Source organism: Danio aesculapii, chromosome 6 (genome assembly GCF_903798145.1).
Source record: "Danio aesculapii chromosome 6, fDanAes4.1, whole genome shotgun sequence".
Taxonomy (NCBI): domain Eukaryota; kingdom Metazoa; phylum Chordata; class Actinopteri; order Cypriniformes; family Danionidae; genus Danio; species Danio aesculapii.
In genome coordinates, this window is record NC_079440.1 from 28,150,023 (window position 1) to 28,174,851 (window position 24,829).

Here is a 24,829-nt window from a genome sequence, read left to right on the forward strand (position 1 = left end):
CTCCAAAATCTTTTTAAAAATGAACAACCAACTTTCTGTAGTAAAGTAATTTCCATGTGTGCTATTCTACTATGCTGCTGAGGAGTAGAGGATGTTTGCAGCACAGAATGATGACAAATGTCGCTCGAAGATTATGTAAAGGTCACATGAAATCCGACATAACCGTTCACACTGCGGTCGCATTGCAAAACATCAGATCTGTGACTGATTTAAGACTACATATGAAAGTGGCACAGATCTCACCTAAAAAGATCAGATTCCATGCGGTTTGGGCTGTTCACACTATCATTACCTGAGTCACATGTGGGCAAAAAAGCAGATTTGGGCCACATTTGGCTGCAGTGTGAACATAGCCTGAGTGTAGTGACACCGGTGGCATGTCCAGTTTTCACTGTCATGTGTCACTCTGTAGTGGCATGTGTAGTGACCAAGCGGCAACCTCCCGCTCTCCCTCGGGAAGCCAATATGGAAGTAACTAAAACTGCAATTCATCGACTCGCCTTGGGGGTCTGGCTCCAGGAAGTCCAGGGGCCTCATGTATCAACGCGTACCCCAGATTTCACGCTCACGTTTGGATTTACTAACGATGAAATGAACATGAGAATGTGCGTTGGTCCACGCCAACTTCATGTCTGGCCCACGTGCATTTCTTGTGTGTGTTAGTTTTATTTCCATTGGCGACTCCTAGAGGCAATTATGTTAAATTGTACACTAGAAAGTATCTTTGAGCCGTGCAATGGCAGCTGTATGGGACGGGATCATCTGCATGTCTTGCAGGTTTCCATACCATGCAGTTGATCAGCCAAAAATTAAAGCGCAATTTGCAGCGATCGCTGGTTTTCCCAATGTAATCGGAGCGATCTACTGCACGCACATTGCTATAAAGGCGCCATCTGAAGATGAATTTGCATACGTGAATCGGGAACATTTCCATTAAAAAAATGTGCAAATAATATGTGATGCTCAAATGCGCTTAAAATAATACACACACTTAATAATGATTCCCACTTGTCTTCCTCGTGGTGAAGAGTAGGCAAAATCTGATATGTAGTGGGGGAAAAAAGAAGAATGAGTTCATCAGACGCTGGATTTGAGCCGGTTAAAATATGTTGCCATGCGCTTTCTGTTGAACACAAAAGAAGCCATTTTAAAGAAAGCCTAAACCCTGTAAGCATTGACTTACTTAGGGGGAAAAACAAATACTATGAGAGTCAATGGTTACAGGTTTCCAATATCTTTAAAAAACAATAACGGCGAGTAAAGTCAGAATTTAACATTTTTTTTTATCTTTTTAATCTTTCGAGTATTTTTTTTGTCTGTCCTTGGCCAATCACATACTCTCACATTATTAGTGTTGGAAGCATAATCTAAACACACTTTGCATAGATAGAAAAATAAATATAGACTGCATAAATTGTCACATATTAGACATTGTGTATTAAACTTTTTTTTTGTTGTTTATCTTGTATACATAGACATTACATGAAACCTTAGATCATGCAAAGTTTACCTTTATATGTTTTAGAACTAAAAATGTGTATGAATAGTAAAAAAAAAAAAAATTAATTATGCTTTTCTGTAAACATTATGATGTAATACTACTTCTGATAAATCTTTGTATTATTACATAAAATGTGCGTTTCTGTTTTTTTCTTTAGTTTATACTTCAGCACTGCCGAAGGTTCCATCATGGTGCAGAAGTATCAGTCCCCTGTGAGAGTGTACAAACATCCTTTTGAACTTGTCATGGCAGTAAGTATCAGCCACAGTCTTAACACTCAACAGCAAATTCAAATTCAATTCAATTCACCTTTATTTGTATAGCGCTTTTACAATGTAGATTGTGTCAAAGCAGCTTCACATAAAAGGTCATAGTAAATTGGAACAGTGTAGTTCAGTTTTTTAGTGTTTAAGTTCAGTTCAGTTTAGCTCAGTTCAGTGTGGTTTTAAAAATCACTACTAAGAGTCCAAACACTGAAGAGCAAATCCAACGATACGCAGCTCTACAGATCCCAAACCATGCAAGACCATGGCGACAGCGGAGAGGGAAAAAAACTTCACTAATTGGTGAAGTGAAGAAAAAAATCTTGAGAGAAACCAAACTCAGTTGGGCATGACCATTTTAATTTCTCCGCTGGCCAAACGTCTTGTGCAGAGCTGCAGTCTCAGCGGCGGAGGCTGGAAGCTGGCCTCAGCGAAGACTCATCTTGTCCCTGGAGCGTCACAGGAATCAGTCTCATGTTCTCCACTCCTCCATGACCACCACAGTAGCTGCTCAGGACATGGCCTGGTCCAGGATATGGAAACCTTGGAATCATCTCGTCGTTGGTCTTGGATCGAATCAGTGACTCTGCATAGTCTGAGGGCCTCAGGAAGAGTATCCCCAGGTGGAAATGGAGAATAAAGAGAATAATTAGCGTAGCTGCTGTTCATAGTGTATATAAACAAAATGCAGAAACCTGTGTGAAAACCCACTAAGTGGTGCACTGAGTGTATGCTTTACTAAAAAGATAGATCTTTAATCTAGTTTTGAATTGGGAGCGTGTGTCTGAGCCTCGGACGTTATTAGGAAGACTATTCCAGAGTTTAGGAGCTATAAATGAAAAGGCTCGACCTCCTTTACTCGACTTTGCTATTCTAGGTACTACCAGAAGCCCTGAGTTTTGAGACCTTAAAGAGCGAGTTGGATTGTAGCGAGACAGAAGGTTGGTTAGATAAACAGGAGCTAGATTATTTGAAGCTTTATATGCAAGAAGCAATATTTTAAATTCAATACGAAACTTAACAGGCAGCCAGTGTAAGGAGGATAAAATTGGGGTGATGTGATCAAATTTTCTAGACCTGGTAAGAACTCTGGCAGTTGCATTTTGTACTAATTGAAGCTTGTTAATAGAGGATGCTGGGCAGCCAGAAAAGTGCATTACAGTAGTCCAGCCTAGAAGTCTTAAAAGCATAGACTAGCTTTTTTGCATGTGAGATGGGTAGCATACTTCGTAGCAATATTTCTCAGATGAAAGTAAGCAGTTTTTGTGACATGGGATATATGATTTTTAAAATGTAAATTGCTGTCTCATATGACACCCAGGTCTTTTATAGTAGAGCTAACTCTAACTTTGTATCCCTCTAATTGTAGGTCGAGTTGTGAGATCTGCTGTGTACAGGATTTAGGCCCAATAAAATAATTCTGTTTTGTCTGAGTTTTAGAGAAGATAATTGTTGGTCATCCAGTCTTTAAAATCGTTAATACACTCAGTTAGCTAAGACAGTTTAGACATCTCGTCAGGTTTAGTTGACATACATAATGGATTATCATCTGCATAGCAGTGAAAGCTGATCCCATGTCTCCTAATAATGTCTCCCAGGGGTAGCATGTATATTGTAAACAGCAAAGGGCCTAAAACTGATCCTTGAGGCACCCCATACTTTACTGTGCTGACTTGTGAAGGCTGTCCATTAATATTCACAAACTGGTAACGGTCAACTAAGTATGACTTAAACCATTGTAGAGCCTGTCCCTGGACACCTGTAGAATTTAATCGATTTATGAGGATACCGTGGTCAATCGTGTCAAATGCCGCACTAAGATCGAGTAAAACTAATAGCGAGATGCACCCTTGGTCAGCAGCTAAGAATAAATCGTTGGTTATTTTCACTAATGCGGTTTCTGTACGGTGATGAGCTCTGAAACCTGACTGAAACAATTCAAAAACATTGTTATTCTGCAGAAAGGTGCATAATTGGGCAGAAACAACTTTTTCTAGCATTTTAGACATAAATGAAAAATTTGAAATAGGCCTATAATTAGCTAAGTTGCTGGGGTCCAGTTGTGGTTTCTTAATAATAGGCTTAAAAACAGCTAGATTGTAAGGATTTGGAACATGGCCTAAAGATAAAGAAGAGTTGATAACATTAAAAAGAGGTCCTCCTATAACAGGTAGCAATTCTTTCAGTAATTTTGTTGGAATTGGGTCCAACATACACGTAGCTGGTTTAGAACTATTTATAATTTTATCTAGCTCTTCCTGTTCTATGATTTTGAAGCACTGTAGGTTATTTTGATCCAGTGGAATGTTTACTGGATCTGAAGTATAAGGTGGTGCAGAAAGTTTAATATCTCCTATTTTCTGTCTAAAGCCTTCTATTTTATCACTGAAAAAATTCATTAAGTCATCACTACTAATTTGCGGTGGAACATTTTGTTCAAAAGATGACCTATTATTTGTTTATTTGTTTGACCTATTATTATTTAGTTATAGTGTTAAATATGAATCTAGGGTTGTTATAATTATTTTCTTTCAGTTTGCAGAGGTGCTCAGCCCAGATTTTAGAGCCCTTCTATAGCTGGACATAGTGTCTTTGTACGCAATTCTAAAAACTTCTAAATTAGTTTTTTTCCATTTACGTTTCAGGGCACAGGTTGCTGTTTTGAGAGCGCGGGTATGACTATTATACCATGGTGTAGTTTTATTTCCTCTAGCCTTTTTTAGTTTGATGGGTGCCACAGTATTTAGAGTGCTAGTAAAGATGGCATCCATACTGCTGGTTACTACATCAAGGTCTACTACATTTGCAAACTACATTTGCGTTTGCGGGTGCATTTCGAAATAGAGAAAGATCAGGTAAGTTATTTATAATTCATCTTTGGTGGATGGAACAATAGTTCTACTAGGGCAATATATCGGAGCGGATCTGCTAATTCAGGTAAACACAGCTTATATAGTAAGAGGTAGTGGTCTGTAATATCATCACTTTGTGGTATAATGTCTACATCAATGACCTCAATTCCATAAGACAGAATTAGATCTAGTGTATGCTTTAAGCGATGGGTTTGGACCAATAACGTTTTGCTTATCCCTAGTGAATGTAGTAAATCCATATACGCGAGCCCTAATGTGTCGTTAGCATCATCTATGTGGTTGTTAAAGTCTCCTACAATTAGTATTTGATCAGTTTTAACTAGTAAGTCAGAAATAAAAATCAGAAAACTCTTTTAGAGGGTCCTGGGGGTCTATATATGGTGATTTAAAAGCGAGAGATAACAGGTTTGTGTATATTGTCTGGAAGCATAACATTAAGCGCAAATACTTCAAAGGAGCTAAACATAAGTCCGTTTCTCTCTGATTAACATTAAGAATATCACTAAAGATTGATGCAACTCCACCACCACGACCAGTTGGACGAGCCTCATGTTTATATAAGAATCCTGGAGGAGTTGCTTCATTAAACTAATATAGTCCTTTTGTTTCAGCCAGGTTTCAGTGAGACAGAGTGCATTAAGATTGTTATCTGTTATTATTTCATTTATGATAAGTGCTTTAGGTGCTAGTGACCTGATGTTTAGGAGACCAAGCTTAATGAAATTTGTATTTTCACTTTTTAGTTGTTTTTCTGGTTTAATTCTTAATAGATTATTTCTGGAGCAGTTTATTTTTTGATCTAATAATACGAGGAACAGACACAGTCTCTATGGGGTTAGCCAGATATGCATTACTGTTTATTTAAGTGGGACGAATAAGAGTCTATAGGGCTAAATTGTGAATTTTATGTACTAGTCAGATAGAGCGAAGTATTCTGGAGGGTGTTGTCCGACAGGAGTTCAGCTCCAGCTCGACGGGGTGCAGCCCGTCAGCGCGGAAAAGCCTAGGACGCTTCTAGAAAAGATTCCAGTTATTGGCAAAGAGCAATTTCTGTTCTTTACACCATGTTAATAGCCATTCATTCAGAGCAAACGGTCTACTAAACCTTTCATTTCCTCGGCAGTAGGTAGGAAGTGGTCCAGAAACGATGATCTGCGTGGCGGGTGAGGTTCGTCGAACCGTCTCGATCATCTCTGTCTGCCGGAGCCTGGTGTCGTTCGTTCCCACGCGGAGGACGACGGCACCAAGGCTCTCGGCAGCGCTCAGGATAGTAGTATTGTGATTGTATTGTAACACTTACCTCAGACGAGCAAGTATGGGGTAAATCGGTAAAGCCCGTTGTTCCCGGAGCCGATCTCGCTTCGTCTCGAGGGAGCGAATCTGGGACTCCACTGCTTCCAGCTCCAACGCCTCCATCGATGCTTCTCCTGCACTCAAGGACAGACACACAAGCGACATCGTACGGGGTAAAGAGCAAAGCCAGTAAGTGAGAAAATATGTGAATGAAAGAGGTCCGTAGCTTTAGCTGACCAGTGGTGCTTACAGGCTAAAGCTACAAACAACAGGCGGATGCTCGAGAGACAAAACGTTTGAAAGTAGGATTTGTTTGTATACGTTGTGTTAAGGGATTGTTCACAGTAAGTAGGAGAGACAAATATTTAGCGAATGAGGAGGTATTTTATGATAAAAATGTAATCTGCGAGTCTAAACTCCAAACACACGCAGCGAGGCTACCGTACAGCGACAGTGACGTCACTCATTGCAATCCCAGCCCCACGAGGTATTTCATACAGCTCAGTGGTATTCAAGTTTAAAAGCCCAGGGGGCACATTAAAACCACATAAAATGCAAAGGGCCACAATTTAGAAATTGTGTAAGTATTTACGTAATATTTTAGCAGTTTTACTGACATTATGTATTACTATACCTGACTGCTTGTTCTATTTAAAAAATAATAATATTGAACATATTGACCAAATATTATATTCATTTATTCATTTTCAACCACTTTTCCGGGGCCGGGTCGTGGGGTCAGCAGTCTTAGGAGAGAACCCCAGACTTCCCTCTTCCCAGACACTTCCTCCAGGTCCTCCAGGGGGATCCTGAGGTGGCCCCAGGCCAGCCGAGAGACATAGTCCCTCCAGCATGTCCTGGGTCTTCCCTGAGGTCTCCTCCCGGTGGGACATGCCTGGAACACCCTCCCTAGGTCGGCAACAAGGAGGCATCCGAAACAGATGCCCGAGCCACCTCAGCTGACTTCTCTTGATGTGGAGGAGCAGCGGCTCTACAGAGCTGCTCCTGGGTAACTGAGCTCCTCATCCTATCTATAAGGGGTGTGCCCTGCCACCCTGCGAAGGAAACTCATTTCGGCCGCTTGTATCAGAGATCTTGTCCTTTCAGTCATGACCCAGAGCTCATGACCATAGGTGAGAGTAGGAACGTAGATTGACTGGGAAATCGAGAGTTTTGCCTTTCGGCTCAGCTCCTTCACCACAAAGGACCGATACAGCTACCGCATTACTGCGAATAACAGAGATGAGATCCTGGGCTCTCCGAACAGGACCCCCTCCAGCCCAAGGCTGCACTTTGAAATTCTGTCCATAAAATTATGATCAGAATTGATGACAAAGGACAGCCCTGCCGGAGGTCCAACATGCACTGGAATCAAGTCTGATCTCCAAGCAATATTGTAGAGACATGTCAGCCTAGACAGCCCCACAACCTAAGATACACAGGATAAATTTCATCCACCCCCGCTGCTTTGCCACTGCGAAGCTTGCAAACTACCTCAAGTGACCTCAGCTTTGGTGATGGGTGAGTCCACCCCTGTATCCCCAGTCTCTGCTTTCTTAATGAGAGACCTGTGAGTGGGGTTAAGGAGATCCTCAAAGTATTCCTTCCACTGTTCAACACATCCCTAGTCGAGAGCAACAGCTCCCCATTTCCACTGTAAACAGTGTCGATGTGGAGCTGCTTTCCCCTCCTGAGGCGCTGAATGGTTTGCCAGAATCTCTTTGGGGCTGACCGATAGTCTTCCTCTGTGGTCTCCCCGAACTCCTCCCAGGCCAGATTTTTTATTTATTTATTTTTGCTTCCACAACCGCCCGGGCTGCAACACGCTTGGCCTGTCGGTACCATCAGCTGCCTCGCGAGTCCTGCAAGGCCAACCAGGCCCTGTAGGACTCCTTCTTCAGCTTGACGGCATGCCTTACTTCCAGTGTCCACCACCGGGTTTGTGGATTGCCGCCGCGCAGGCACCACAGACCACCACAGCCTCCCTCGGGATCTGGTCAAAGCTCTTCCGGAGGTGAAAGTTGAAAATTCCCTCTGACTTGAGGTTCAGCCAGACGTTCCCAGATGACCCTCACAATACGTTTGGGGCCTGCCAGGTCTGTCCATCTTTCTGCCCTGCCACCACCAGGTGGTGATCAGTTGACAGCTCTGGCCCCTCCTCTACCCGAGTGACCAAGACATACGGGCGGAGATCAGCTGATACAACCACAAAGTCAATCATTGACCTTCGCCCTAGGGTGTCCTGGTGCCATGTGCACTGATGGACCCCTTATGCTCGAACATGGTGTTTGTTATGGTCAAACCTGTGATTAGCACAGAAGTCTAATAACAGAATACCACTCTGATTCAGATCATTGAGGCCATTCCTCCCAATCATGCCTGTCCAGGTATCGCTCTCATTACCCAATGGGCATTGAAATCCGTGGGTTAAACCCGGCCACCAGGCGCTCTCATACAAGCCCCAATCCCAGACCTGGCTCCAGGATGGGCCCCTGGCTACGCCATACCGGGCAACAACACAATCATCGATGATATAAAACTCATAAGGGGTTATGACCTGTCACCTAAGACCTTTTTGTCTTGGGAGACCCTACCAGGGGCATTAGCCCCCAACAACATAGCTCTTAGCTCTTAGAACTCAGGCTCTCAAACCCCTTCACCACGATAAGGTGGTGGTTCATGGAGGAACAATAACAAAATATTATATATAAAATAATAATAAAACTATTATAGCTTTTTTTTAGCATTATCTGAAAAGTGATGCAACTGAGCTGTTCTGATCATTTCAAAATCCTTTGACTTGATACATCTGTCAACTTTCACCATAATTATCTCGTTGAGATTTTGCAGCCACTCAGACCATTGGCGTGAAAGGGTTTGTGGGATCTCGCTATGCCATCCGATGTTTTCTTTGCACAATCCTGTAAGATTCGATGACACATTAATCTCATCCATATACTGCAAGTTATTACATTGCAGTACCCTCTCTGAAACAAAGCATATGCTGGCAAAGCATATCCGGGCATTCCGCGTCTGGTGTGAACACAGCATTAGGGATCTCCATCAAAGTTTGAAAGCATTCAGGGAGGTAATGAAGTCATACCCTTCCTGTGCACAAGCTGAGCTGTTATGTTTGCCTGTTGGTGCATGATGTTATACAGATTACTTATTTACTTATTTACTTATTTTGAACAGCAGCTGTGCCGCCCCTGTATGCCTACAGCTTGTTGTGTAGTTGTACGGTGCATCCAACTTGAGTAGAATTACCAGAAAGATGTATTTGTAAATCAGGTTTCGATAAGTGATTTTTTTTATTTTTATTTTTTTTTTATTTTTTTTTACTTTTTGAGTCATCAGATGATGCCTTTATATTTCCTTCCAACATAACTGGTTTTTAAAACTGACAACTTTGCATCGGTGGCTGCTATTTTTGCATTCATCATGAGTTGTTCCTTTTGTCTTTTGATTCTTTCACTTTGAATGCAATGTCTTTTTTCTTCCTCCCTTTAAAATATCTCTTCTCCATAGCAGCAGCATGTTGTAGTAATGCAGCGTTTTCTGTCATTGCTATTATCTGTGCTGTAGAGGTTGAACTTGAAGTACTTGCTGAACCTTTTGATACTTTACTACGTTGAGATTGGTTTGTAGACTCGTTTGAAATACTGTCATCAGGTCCTATTTCACTGCTTACTGCAGATGAAGCATCACAGGCTTTATCAACACTCTGCGACTTTCCCGCATCAGACAACCATTCTGTGATTTCCTTTTGAAAACACAGATTTTCTGCCATTTTAGCATTGAATCATTTGGTTTGCTTATCAAACTCATCCTGGGGTATTGGCATTTCCACAATTGCATTATGCAAATTTTCAGCTATTTTAAAATACTTGACAAACCTCAAGTTTCAATTGTGGTTTTAAGAGAAATTATATCATTCACATTTTAATTTTATTTACTTCTGTTTTCTAGATTTTTGCAAATTTTCAAAGAGCAAAGCCACCCCCTTTGCAGTCAATTTTCTCACTCTCTTTGACGATACATTTTCATTAACAACACCATTATCATTTGCAATGTTTTCCCTAACAACCTTTCCACCATCAACATCAGCGGCCATGTCACAACCGTATTCTTCTTTTCCATCCATGAACAACACAGCCAGCACAAACTATCAGCACAGTATGTCTCTGTTTGGTCTAAAACTTCCATTCTATTACATGAGGCCTTTAACCATAAACAGCACCCATCATTCTTCCTTGTTGTCCATCCGTGTCAGCGTTGCAAACTCAATCACAGCAAGCAGATTCCTTTAATCCTCGTTCACTTTTCACATTTGTCATTTTATACGGAAATCCACTCCAATAGCGATCCACGTATATTCCATTCAGGACGCTCATCAGTCCAACAGAAACAAAGTTTTTACTAATGTAGCAGCAGCTAACTGCCGAAGGCTTGGCATCTCAACACATGTTTTTTGCACACAACCAATGTCCAATCTTGCTTCCGATTCAAGTTTAAATTCACTTTATTTAGTTTTATGGAAATACATGCAATTATAATGGTGAATACCTTAGCATCCTGAAGAGTGTGGGGTAAAAACTCTATGGCTGTTTCTCAATATGCGTTCTTCAGCAATCTTGCGTCTTCGTGTTCTCGTGTATAAATCATAATAAAGGAATGAACACATTAAGGGTGTTTATTAGCTGAAATTTGTATTAAAATCTTTTTTTTATTGTGCAATGTATATTTGTAAGGTCTTAATGCAGAGTCTATATTTTGAAAAGGGGAAAACAATAAATCGTTCTATGAATACTGTAATGTTTACGTAATTTTCAATTAAAACGTGAAGGTCATGTGACCATCAGGAAGAATGCAGCATCTCATTTCACACAGGACGTGTTCTCTGTTCTCGCGGTGTCATGAGTTCGTTCATCCGAGGTGACCTGGCAAGACCGCTCTTCACAAGAACGCGAGTACGTTCTCTGCATTCTCGGAATTGAGAAACAGCCTATGTGTTCCCTTCCTTCAGTCTTCCTCCATCATGCAAGAAACACTGACTTAAACCCTATGTGCACATACTGCCCCCAAGTGGTGACAGCTTAAAATACATTCACATCAACACATAGCCTGCTACAGAAGGCTTAAATTAATTTTAGTCTGAACACAGATAAATCTGTTCAGTGGCTGGTTCTGGTCTCAGGTGAGCTTGCGCTGAGAACCTAGGTAATAATGGTGCAATTGACTGTACACATACCACTTATTTAGTTTTGTCCACTTTAGGTTTGTGTTCATGGTGGTGTTTTCAGCGCACACAGCTGTTTAGGAGCAAAAATTCAGGAGCATCAGCCAAAATCTAGGCACACCCACTAAAAAGTGAGAGCACTGGCACTACAAATTTTATAGTACTAGATTTATTGCATGTGAAATCAACACTATAAATAAAAAGTCTGCATATGCCCACCAGCCCTGAATGTACTGCTTGACATGAATGAGATGAGCTAAAATGAGCTGATGATAATTTAACTGTGCTGTTCTCACAGGTGGTGTCTGATATTGCACAGAAGATATTGGCATATAACTCATTATTTGCATAAGTCATGTTAACCACAATACCGATCTTTTCTTGAGCTGCTATATAAGTTTAATTTTAGTGAATAAAAGCCCTTTCGCCATGTTGTACGCTATGTTGAATTTTGCAATTAGCTGCCACAGCATCTTGATGGGTAAATGAAGCATTAAAGTCCACATGAACTGGAAGTTGCGACCTTTTTTTTGTTTTATTTTTTTGTAGTGTGACTAAGTTTCTAGAGAAACTGAATATTAAATGAGAAACCAATGGGCATAGCTTGTTTTTTCTACTGCAAACTGAATAGATGTAGTAAAGTGTCATGAACGCTGTTGTTAATTTTTGCTCTCTAGTTATCGGGCACTCTGAGTGCAGCTGTTAGTCATTCTGATGTGCAGCAGGCCAATAATTCAGTTACACCTGTACCCACTTGGTTTAATTTCTGTGCTGTTTATGTCACCCTTTTTTGTGTCTAGTTGCTTAATTACCTTGTTTCATCTTGTCAGTCTTATGTGTCCATTGCCTACCTTCTGTGCTCTGTCCAGTCCTCGCCCTTGTCTTCGTCTGGTCCCTTTGTGGTAAAGTTCATCATTCACATATCCATCAGTCAGTTCTCTCTCTTCTGTCGGCGGATCTTGGTGCTGGTCACTCTGTGAGGGGTCCACACTTGCCAAAGCTCACCTGGTCTGCAGTCACCACTCAGCCTCACGTGACTAGTGAGGTGCTTTGAGTTTTTGCCCACTTTCAGTCTGAAACATCGCTGAATGCCCACTTCCAGTCTGAAACATTACTATGGCCTTTTATGTGAAGCTGCTTTGACACAATCTACATTGTATAAGCGCTATACAAATAAAGGTGAATTGAATTGAATTGAATGCCTTTGGCAGGCTGTTTAAGTTGCTCCTTTTCATCGTTGAATCAAAGAAATAATTTATGGCTAATCAAATTCTAAATAATGGTTAAAATACCTTTACGTTGTTAAATTAATCATGAATTATGTGTTTGCTCATGCGTAACTGATGCATAATTGTGAACAAGTTATTTATGATTTACAAGTTAAACAGAGCTTAATTATGGCCCGTTTCCACTGAGTGGTACGGTAAGGTTCGTTTTGGTACGCTTTTATGGCCGTTTCCACTGTCAAAAAGCGAACCGTACCGTACCACTTTTTCGGCACCCTTTCGAAAGGGTACCAAACACGAGCGGAGCCACACGCGCAGCTGAACGCTATTGGTTTACAGAGATTCGTCATTCGCTGCGCAACAAGCCAGAATGAAAACAAAAACCCACATGTTTGAAATACACAGCGAAGAGAGATTATAGCGAATTATAAATACATATAATAACGAGCCATGGTCGATCTGGGCTCAAACAAACCTTGTCGTCGTTCTTGATAAACAGCCACAAGCCAAGAAGAAGAGCAGATTTACCCCTGTGCCCATTAGTTTTTTACGAGCCAGTCTGAGGCGCTGAGCGGTTTCGATTTCTTGCTTGCGCTCGCGTGAGTCTAACATTATATCTAAAATAAACTTCTTGAGCTAACGATAATAACCTGCGCTTGATTATTGACGTGCTTTTGAAACCCGATCCTGTCAGACACTGACAAACGCGAGAGTGGAAGCCGTGAAGAAACAAAGGAGAAACCGGGAAAAAAAAGGAGCAACATATTTTTCAGCAAACCATGAACAAAATGCCATGTATAACTAACTTATTCTCTTCACCTTTTTGGACTAATATGAACTGGAAATGACGGAATTACTCTCTAACAGAGGCTTCATGTGCTGCTGAAGATTACATACACAGATAAGAGGTTTTCACTGACTGGGCTATATTTTGGGTTGTTTTGAACCTAAATACGGACTTAATGTCTGCTATATGTAGTTCTTCTGTAGTTGGTAACATATCGGAGACTTTAAGGGTCTGTATGCTGTTTATATATGTTCATTATTTAGTTATTTAATATAATTACAGACGTTACAGTAGGCTGTTTCGCACTGTCATTGATCTGCAGTTATAATCAACTCATGTTCATTGAAAAGTTATAATAAATATTCTACCACAGTGTTTGTGTATGAAGCATCTGTTTTGTGAGAAGTGCTTTTCATATGATATGTAAGTGACCCATACAGCTTATTGTAGACATTTCCTCGAGCGAGAATGACGTCGACTGAAACTTTGTCATACAACCACGCCCACCAAAAGGGTACCCTTGTTAGTGGAAACGCAAAGCCTGATAAAGGTGCCCGTACCAAACTGAAACCGTACCCGTCAGTGGAAACAGGCCATAATGCACAATTTGGGACCCTTAAAACGTTTAGTTAGCTATTAATTACAAGTGACTTTGTTTTAACTAATGCTTAATTGTGAACAAATTAACCATTAATTAATGCTTAATTAATGCATTATTTTGGACTTATAAATATTACCATATTACTTATAATGTTACCATTTTTTTATTTATTATTTTTTGGAGGACATTGGATAAAAAAAGATTGAGATTACTGCTATAAAGCCTGTGGCACAGAGGTTGCAGCATAGTTAAGTTCTTTTCTGCCATGAAATGAGCTAGTTTTTGTTCTTTTGTTTATTTTTATTTCTCAGGCCTATGAGAGGAGATTTCCCACCTGTCATCTGATCCCCATGTTTGTGGACAGTGATGTGATCAGTGAGGAGAAAGTGAGGATGGATCATTAATAAGATTGAGAGGAGGTGTAAACTTGATTGTGGATGCACCAAGACTCCTCAAACGGGTAAATTGGAGACCTCCAAATCCTCTCTTTTGTTTGCGTGTAATGCTTGTGTATGTATTGTAAATGTATCTACAAATAAATACAATATTGTGTGTGTGGTGTAGATTGCAGGTGTGGATTATGTCTACTTTATTCAGAAAAACTCCCTGAACCATAGAGAAAGAAGTCTCCGTATTGAATCGCACAATGAACCTTCTCTAACAGAGTCATCATCCATGAACTTTGCTGTTACTCGGTGAGTAAAAAATTGCCCTCATCTCTTAGCTTTAATGTTACTGTAAGTTCTGCTCTAAGGCACTTTCTAGAAATAAGAAATAGATCACATTATTCTGATTCTTTCATCATTGCATTGGGTCCACTATGAAACATTGCATATAGGGTAGAGGTCCTAAAACTGGAACACTTAAGTCTCTGGAGGTGATGGTCCCTTGTATCAGCAGTCTTGAAGCGAAAGCACTGTAAATTTAAACTTCTTTAACACCATGAAAATCTGTATGGAACACGCAGCAAAGTTATGAAGTCTTTGAGCTGCGACGCACAGAGGATTCTTTGAAGAGAATTACTGAAGTTTGAACAGGCTTCTTTTTTCCTTTTAAGACATTTAGTGGTATAATGCTCTCACATTAATCTTTTTCATCCACCCTTTAAGCAGCAACCCAAGCAACCTTTTTTACACACTAACCAACAACTTCTTTTGAGGGAATGTTTTATCCTTTCTCTAAAAGCGGGAAATAAAAATCCAGTTTTGTAATTAGATTACCCTGCGAATTGTTCACTATGTGATGGTCATCCATTGTGTGATGACATTTGCATAGTACTGATTTAAAAGTCTCAAATATTTTTCCCATGCATTAAACACTTTCCAAACCACTTCCACTTTGCCCAGGACCATTGTGCTGACTAAACATGACTGTGTAATGTTGAACTTTACCCAAGCATTCATATATACTTGTATGCATTAATAAGCAAGGTTTTCACATATTGAAGTAAAGCCCAATCCCAATTCTATTTTTGTACCCCTACCCCTTCCCCTTGGCCCTTAAAAACCGAGTGTGAAGGGGAAGGGCTTCAAAATTTACCCCTAAGAGTTGGGACAGCACCTGCACACGTCATCATATGTCATCGCGATCTCTTGCTTCATATGAGATCAGATGATCGCGACTGTTGTAGTGATTCCAGCTGTTTTATTTTTTTAGTATTTATCTTCAGGAAATCACTGAAGGCATATATTATGTTTCATAATAATCTAATGTGACAATAAGATCAGAATACTGTTTTGATCAGAATACTCGTTATCACAGTGGCCATATTCATCTATGTAAACACTAAAAACAGCATTAACCATTATAGCAGACACCGTAAAAATTCCTATTCCCACCCACTAGACTTTTCTGACAGGGTATTCGAGTGTCAGAATGTTGTAGGATTGCTGTACAGGATTAATGATAATAGATTGTGAATTGTGCGTTTTTTTTGCATGACGGTAAAACATGTACGCGGTTATGAATATATTAAACATGTGCTTGTTGTAAAAATTCGTAATAATGACCAAAAATACTAATTTGTGGATCTCCTTACTACCGGGTGTAACTTTCTGCCATTGTGCCTGGTGTATTCTGGGAAATTATCTTACCCCTTAGTTTCGAGTGTGGTCCTGAAAAATCTTCGTTCGAAGGGGTATTCACCCCTTCCCCTTAGCCCTACGCCTTCAAGCTAAAGAGAATTCGGACACCACTACCCCTTGACGTGAACACGCAAAACGAGGGGTAGGGGGTAAGGGGAAGAAATGGGATTGGGCATAATAAAACCTGGCTCGTACTGGCCCAACAGGATAAAAGTAGTAATTGAGGTACAGAGTAATCCACGTTCCTAGTCTCAACATATGGTCATGAACTTTGGATGGAGGAAGTGTCTGGGAGGAGGAAGTCTGGGGTTCTCACTTGAGACTGCTGCCCCAATGGCTCTGCCACAGATAAGTGGCAGATGGTGAATAAATGTTTTATTCAGATTTTAAACAACTTTTAAAAATGGATTTCATGTTGCCATTTTGTTATTCTGACTTCATCTAATTAAATGTTGCTTGTCTGAACAAGCCATGGTGATTTTGTTACCATAGCATAGTAAAATATTTAGTTTGTGTTTATTAAGATTTTAACAAAAATGTGGTATGCCTTTGTCAAATGTTTAGGTTCATCCAGAAAATGAAGATATGGACATGTTTGAACAATCTGCAAGTCTGGACATCAAATCTTTTTTTGGTTTTGAGAGCACTGTGGAGAAGATAGCCATGAAACATATGCAAGCAGCATCAAAAAGGTGTGATTTGAAGCCATGGAAACAGTCTTAACATGGTTAACATGTAAACACATATTTTATAAAATTTATATACATTAGGGGTGTAATCAACCTTGAGCAGAATGGATTACAACCCATGGTTCGAACACAACGTGATCTGCGGTTTAATACTTTTTTTTTTTTTACTTGTCAATTATTCCAGCCTTGTAGCGATTGCAGAGACATCGCACTCCCATTTCATTCAAATCGCATGTATAAAAATACTTTTGTCCTGGTCATTAAAGGTGTTTTCTGTCACTACTTGTTTAGCCTGCAACAAATTATAAATGATGATGATTTAAATGTGTTATTAATCCTCTAATGCATTTGATCAAAAAAGAGATTCAATTTTTACCCTTTTCATTTAATTATAAAGTTACAAACAATCCAAATGACAAGTACTGGGAGAACAGTTTATAGTTCAGATATAAACACTATTGTTTATGACAAGATTTAAATCATCGTCATATATGGCTTTAACTTGACTTCGCTCAAAAAGGAAAGTTTTATTAATTACATTGTTTAACCAATAGTTGGCAACAACCAGCCCTCATAAACGATACATTAATGAAACATATAATTTTTTAATGAGTGAATTATTAAATTATTAATTGAAAATTATTGACTAAAAATTACTATGTGTTTGTACAAATTATAAGTTAGATTTATACATTTAGCACTATCAGCAACTGTAATGAAGAACATGTTTCACAATATTAAATATTTTGTTTATTTTTATTCAGCTGGTTATGTCTTTTTTTTTTCTTTCTTGAATTAAGAATTTCTTGAATTACAGGTTCTAAGTTATGTGGTTAAAACCAAAACTTTCTTGCATTACTGTTTTTGCAATAAATGGAAAGCAAAATGAATAGAAAACAAATTACATTTGTCTCCCTCCCCCTTTTTGCATACACTGAAAAATATTTCTAAATTTCCGTATTTTGTGATTCATATTATTATGTTTGTATTATTTATGCTTTTGAATCTCATAATGAGACCTTGACCTTTCTTTCTGACAATTTTTAACCTTAAAGGGCACCTATGGTGAAAAATTTACTTTTCAAGCTGTTTAGACAGAAATGTGTGTAAGTATAGTGTATAAGCTGTCATATTGGGTGAAATAAACACACCAGTCCTTTTTTTCCAAATTTAACAACATAAAAACGGTGGACCAGTTGGAGCTGTTTTCAGATCGACCGCAACTTTACATAGGAGAGCGGTCCCCCCGCCCACCAATATTGATTGACAGCTACGCGCATTAACATGTCCAGTAGTCACGTGTATAATCATATAATCAAGACAGGACGAGCGCAAAGCAGCCGGGAATAAAAGGTGTGTTCAGTTCGCTAGGATCATCAATCATCATCAAACGTGATCAAGAGTGAGTTTTACAAGTTTAAAATGTTTTAAAACAGAGCATGTGTGTAATGAATTACAGAGATTCACTTCAGATGCACTTAATCAGCACAGCCGCGTGTCAGAACAATTATAAGGAAGACGCTCAATCCCGGTTATTAATATACATTAATATAAGAGATATCCATACAGCAGTGGATATTACCAGTATCATGTCACATGCGTGAAAAACGAGTGCAAAGCTTAACTCTCTCTCTCTCTCTCTCTCTCTGTGTGTGTGTGTGTGTGTGTCTGCGTGTCTGAGCTAGGTGTGTGTGTGTCCACGTCTGAGCTGTGTGTGTGTGTGTGTATGTCAGCGCTACATTTGTGTGTGTGTGCGCGCTTTGTGTTTGTGTCCTTGCTGTGTGTGTGCGTGAACTTTGTAATGACATTGTGTGTGACTTATTGTTGCAAATCCACAAAAAAACTGCATCAAATAGTGATTGTTAAAGTTCTTACTGTAGATTCTCACACACGTTATGTGAGATCTGCTTCCTGAGGCAGCCGAGGGCGGCAATTGCTGACAGGCACGTGGGAACGATGGACGGGGAGGACTAGCCTTAAAGGGCCAGTACAAAAAAACAGCAAAACCTTTTTTCCAGCTATAATATAGACACTTCAAACAGCTATAATAAATAATCTGATGGGTGTTTTGAGCTGAAACTTTACAGACACATTCTGGGGACACAAAAGACTTATATTAAATATGAAAAAAGGGGTAACCTATGTGCCCTTTAAAAAGGGAAGTTTCTGAAAATTTTAATAGTTTAAAGTGATATTGTCTGGTTGGTGTTGTATATTATGCTGCAAAAACCTTGTAATAAGCTGCCAGTATATTTTCTGTTATTTTACAGATTAATTTCTCTATATATTATTTCTTAAACATTATATTATTTCAAACTACTAAAATGTCAATAAAATCACTTTAAACTATGACGTTGAATGTTCAACAACAAAATTAGACAGAGCAGAAAATCAATGTCCCACAATGCAATTCACAACTGTAAATAATTGGAAAACACAAAATAATAGAGAGAGATATAATATATATAGGAGAGAGAGAGTGTTGAAGTCAGAATTATTAGCCCCCCTTTTGAATTTTGTTTCTTTTTTTAAATATTTCTCAAATGACTGTTTAACAGAGCAAAGAAATTTTCACGTATGTCTGATAATATTTTTTCTTCCGGAGAAAGTCTTATTTGATTTTTTTTTTTGAGCCAGAATAAAAGCAGTTTTTAATTTTTTAAACACCATTTTAAGGACAAAATTATTAACTGAATTAACCTAGATAAGCATTTAAAGTCACTTTAAGCTGTGTAGAAGTGTCTTGAAAAATATCTAGTAAAATATTTTTTACTGTCATCATTGCAAAGATAAAAGAAATCCGTCTTTACAGATGAGTTATTAAAACTATTATGTTTAGAAATGTGTTTGAAAAAAATCTTCTCTCCGTTAAACAGAAATTGGGGAAAAAATAAACGGGGGCTAATAATTCAGGGGGGCGAATAATTCTGACTTCAACTGTATATATTAAGTATTATTTTTTTCTATTTTCAACATTAACATTTAACATATGAAAAATGTATATTACAATATTATGTTTATATGGGTTCAGTTTATCATGAAAGAAATGTATATTTTATAAATAGAAAGCTTACCTTTCTAAGATATGACCAATATGTGCTAATTTCTTTTATAGGGTAAAGAAATTATTGAATACTATCTGAAGGAGCTAGAGGAAGAAGGCATTAATTATATACCACGTTGGAGCGTTTGTCCATCATCGCCCACCCAAATCCTGAAGCCAGTTGTTCGCCCTGTGTTGCACATGATTCCCAGTGTTATTATTGAAGTCCCACCTGTGTGCATGAATGATACTCAAGTGTGTAAGAGACCAGCAGTCCTTTGAGCAGCCTTAATGACACCCTGGTAGCCAGTCCGGATGGTGAGTACTAATTCTGTTGATTATCTATCTATATATTATGAAAAAAAAAGAAAATTAGTAGAGTTGGGTATCATTTTAATTTTAAATAATTCCATTCCATATTCCAGAGCAAATACTTAATTACTCACATTTGAATATTTACTCACTTTACTCACCCTTCAATAACTAAACCTTTTTGGGTTTCTTTCTTAAATAAATACAAATTTATATATATATATATATATATATATATATATATATATATATATATATATATATATAAATATGAGTAGCCTATCCATGGCAACACTGGCGCATGTACTCGCAGAAAGATACAACTGTAAGGGTTCATACGGTCATGGAAATGCTGGAAAAGTCATGGATTTTTGACATGGCATTTTCCAGGCCTGGAAAAGCAGAAAAACCCACAAGTTTTGGAAAAGGCATGGAAAACAGATATCTGTATACTTAAATATAGGTTAATTGTCTTTAATTCTTTTCTGTCCTTGGCCAATCACATACTCTCAGATTATTAGTCCGGTGTAAGCATTATCTAAATAAATTTTACATAGATATAAATAGCAATTAGCCATCATGGGGCGCAGTGGGTAGCACAATTGCCTCACAGCAAGAAGGTCACTGGTTCGAGCCTTGGCTGGATTAGTTGGCTTTTCTGTGTGGAGTTTGCATGTTCTCCCCGTGTTGGCATGGGTTTCCTCTGGGTGCTCCAGTTTCCCCCATAGTCCAAAGACATGCGCTTTAGGTAAATTGGGTAAGCTAAAATTTTTCTGTGTGTATGTGTATGAATAAATGTGTATAGATGTTTCCCTGTGATGGGTTTCAGCTGAAAGGGCCTCCGCTGCGTAAAACACATGCTGGAAAAGTTGGCGGTTCATTCCGCTGTGGTGACCCCAGATTAATAAAGGGACTAAGCTGAAAAGGAAATTAATGAATAAATATAAATTGAAACTAAATAGATTGTTGCGTGTTGTACGACATGCTGTAATAAATTGTAACATATATTGTTTTTTGCCATGCATATGTAGACATTGCAATAAACTTTAAGTCTTGAAAATTTACTTGAAAGTCTTGGAAAAATCATGGAAACGTCATTGAATTTTAGTAGTTAAAATGTGTATGAACCCTGAACTGTAAAATGCTTACTGCCATTCACCGTGTGAGAATGACTGAAAAAATCAGGAATTGATTAATGGAATCAAAATCATGCATCTTATCGAATACCTGGTTCTTTAAAAAATATATACCAGTTTTAAAATGGAACCAGTTCTTAATACCCAACCCTACTCAATAGTGCCTCCTACAAAAATGTATTTTTCAATATATATTTAGATAAACTGGATGCTGACTACATCAAACGCTACCTGGGTGACCTCACACCCCTGCAGGAGAGTTGCCTCATTCGCTTGCGTCACTGGTTACAGGAGACACACAAGGGCAAGGTGAAATACACACACATCACTTCCTATATTTCTTAATTTATTTTCAGTCATTCAAAGATTGGAAAGCATGTAAAATAATCTGAGGTGAATTAAACAAAATTAACCCATTTAATGCAATTACTCCTACAGTTGCAGAACAGTTAAGCATTATTGACTGAGCTCTACATTATGTCCTCTCAGTATAAAAATCAGATTAGATAGGCAGTCTGCCATTTTGGACTAATAAGAAAATATTTGTTGGGTGGCATAAAATATTTTTTCAGTTTTACATTGTGTGGCCTGTATTCTATAGCAATTGATATTTTGTTAGTCGCATACATTTTTAAGTGATTAACTGTCTTGAGGTTGTTTACAGAGATGTCACAAGCATGACACTTATGCTACAAACCTGTCCTATGAATATTTCAACCTCTGTAGTTAGCACCAATGATAATTAAGAAATTAAAGAACAGCCCTGAGCATGTGCTATTACAAATATTTAATATTGTGCTTAATGAGACAGAGGTGCTTTAAAAAGTATTTATGAAAGACTGAAAACCCTGAAATAAATTCAAGCTTTTCAGTGTTAACATTGTTGATTTGACCATTTGTGAAAAAATATCAGTATGTATTAGAATGCAGTAAATAATTTTGCTCAGTTCTGTATTTCACACAGTGCTGTTCTGAAGTTTACCAGTAAACAGCAATGCTTCCCAAATTGCTGCTGAGACCGATAAACATGACAACCGAACAAATGTGGTGGATTGTCAAACAGATGAAACTTCCATCAATGTACCTAATAAAATGCCAAAACTAGTAAATAAGTACAATACTAGAAATGAAATTGGCATTATTTTGCATATAAAACAGATGATAAAAGTGAAATTGACTGACTTTACTGCAGCTGTATGTAAGTTTTATTATGAATCATGTAGTGAAAAATATTTAATCACATGACAAAAGATGAAATCCTGTCAGATGACAATTTTGAATTTTGTCTATAAATTCTGTCCTTAAAAATAATGAACAGAACCGATGACACAGGCAGCCATGTCGGAGTCCAAAATGCACCGGGATCAAGTCTGACTTTTTCCCAGCAATGCGAGCCAAGCTCCTGCTCTAATCATACGGAGTCTTAAAGTGGTCTCAGCATTCAGTTAAGAATGACGGTTATACATCTTGTGAGTGCTAATTTATGATAAGCATGTGTTGTTGCTTGGATTAATTTCTGCTGGTTGAAAATAATAATTTTTTTAGTGTTGTGCATTTTAAGTTTAGTAGTCGTAAGTGAAAGCGTCTTGCATTTAAGCTTTTGTCAGAAGAAATATTTTTGCTTAGTTAAAAGCAGTTTTGCTTTAATCCCAACTGCAGCTGCACTTATTTGCAATATAAGTTAAAGCTGTGATGCAGAGTAAAGTATTTGTAAGTAAGAAAAATGTGATTTTTCACTGGTCTTATTTGAAAGAAAACCCTCAAAATTTTAAGATTCATGTAAAATATTGCATATTTAATATTGCATTATTTCATAATTATACAATAATCACACAAAGTCAGATTTAAAAAAAAAAATTAAAATTGATTATTCATTTATTAGCCATCTGTTTATGTACGTTTCTTTTTTGGTTTCATTTTACCATTATATTTCATTTTCTGCCACCAGGTGGCAGTAAAATGAGAAAAAATGTTTTTGCTAACTTGTATGGAAAAATTAAAGAGATTTAACCGATTATAGGAAGTGTACTTTAAATTTCCATATATTTGTTTTTCCGCACATATGACATACTTAAATTTAAGAGCCTCTTATACATGCGTACATTGAAATAAATTTATGTAAATGGTCTCATATTACACAAAACACTCTAAACTTAAAAAAAATATGCAATTATGGATTATATTAATATATTTTTCTTAATCTTACACTGCATTTAAATAAAAATAAATAAATTAGCTTTTTTTGCGAGAGATTTATGTATATATGTTTGCCTAAGATTATCCGAGAGCCCTAAAACTGAATTTTTAATTTGGCAACAAAACTATCAAAATTCCAAAAATTTTAGATGCTGTACTTTGATATTCTGATTATTAGGTCATGCATGCACACAGATGATTGAAAATAGGCTCATTTCAAGAAAACATTTACTTGAGTAAGTGTTCAAAGCCCCGTCTGATCTGTTTTTTTTTTTTTTTTATGGATTTGATTTTCCTGATGCGCATGCCTATTCGAGGTAAATGTCCTAAATTGGATGTAGGAGATCTCGATCTGTGATTGGCTGACAGGCTTGATCGACATGTCTCTGGACTCATGAGATGGTCCGCTTTCAAAGCATACCACGTCATCTGGGATGATGTCATCTGGATCAAAATTAAATTCTGCAAAAGCTTATCTAAAAAAACTGTTATTTCTAAAATAAACGCATGCTTTTATTTGATATAGTAGAACATGTTAGGGTCCCGCTTAGTCATGCAAGCTCGGAGAAAAGTGAAAATATGATCATTTTGAAGAAACAACCTAGGAAAATGGCATATTGGGATTTTAGAGTTTCATCTTTACAGGGAGGCGAGGATCGGTCAAAGTTCATGCATACATATTTCGTCCCTTTCGTGTTTCTTCAGCAGCTAAGAGTAAATTGTTGCTTATTTTCACTAAAGCGGTTTCTGTACTGTGATGAGGCCTGAAACCTCACTGAAACACTTCAAAAACATTGTTCGTCTGCAGAGAGGAGCATAATTGGGCGGAAATGACTTTTTCTAGTATTTTAGACAATAAAAGATTTGAAATAGCTCTATAATTCGCTAAGTTGCTGAGATCCAGTGTTGGTTTCTTAATAATTGGCTAAATAACAGCTAGTTTGAAAGGGTTTAGAACATGGCCTAGAGATAAAGAAGAGTTGATAACGTTAAGACGACATTCTCCTTACTACAGGTAGCAACTCTTTCAGTAATTTTGTTGGAAATGTCTCTAACATACATGTAGCTGGTATAGACATATTTATAAGTTTATTTAGCTCTTCCTGTTCTATGATTTAGAAGCACTGTAGATAATTAACATTTAGTGGAATGTTTATTGAATCGGAAGTATAAGGCGGTGCAGAAAGATTAACATCTATTTTCTGTCTGAAGCCTTCTATTTTATCACTGATGAAGTTTATAAAGTCATCACTACTAATTTGCGGTGGGACATTTTGTTGCAAAGACCACGGATTATTTGTTTATTTAGCAACGGTGTCAAATAAAAATTTAGGATTATTATGGATATTTTCTATCAGTTTGCGAAGGTGCTCAGCCCTGGCGGATTTTAGAGCCTTCCTGTAGCTGGACATACTATCTTTGTACGTAATTCTAAAGACCTCTAATTTAGATTTTTTTTTCACTTGCGTTCTAGGGCATGAGTTGCTGTTTTGAGAGAGCGAGTATGACTGTTAAATCATGGTGTAGTTTTATTCTCTCTAGCCCTTTTTTATTTGATGGGTGCCACAGTATTTAGTGTGTTAGTG

At 38.0% G+C, this 24,829-nt stretch overlaps 1 protein-coding gene across 1 annotated transcript in view; it reads left to right on the plus strand.

Moving 5' to 3' along the window:
- si:dkey-237i9.1 (SEC14-like protein 1) overlaps nucleotides 1-24,829 on the plus strand; it is a 155,301-nt gene that overhangs the window by 35,422 nt on the left and 95,050 nt on the right. The window contains exons 8-10 of the mRNA XM_056459877.1: nucleotides 2,642-2,682; nucleotides 19,874-19,917; nucleotides 21,247-21,356. Coding sequence (XP_056315852.1) covers nucleotides 2,642-2,682; nucleotides 19,874-19,917; nucleotides 21,247-21,356 — 195 coding nt within the window. The remainder of the gene's footprint in view (nucleotides 1-2,641; nucleotides 2,683-19,873; nucleotides 19,918-21,246; nucleotides 21,357-24,829) is intronic.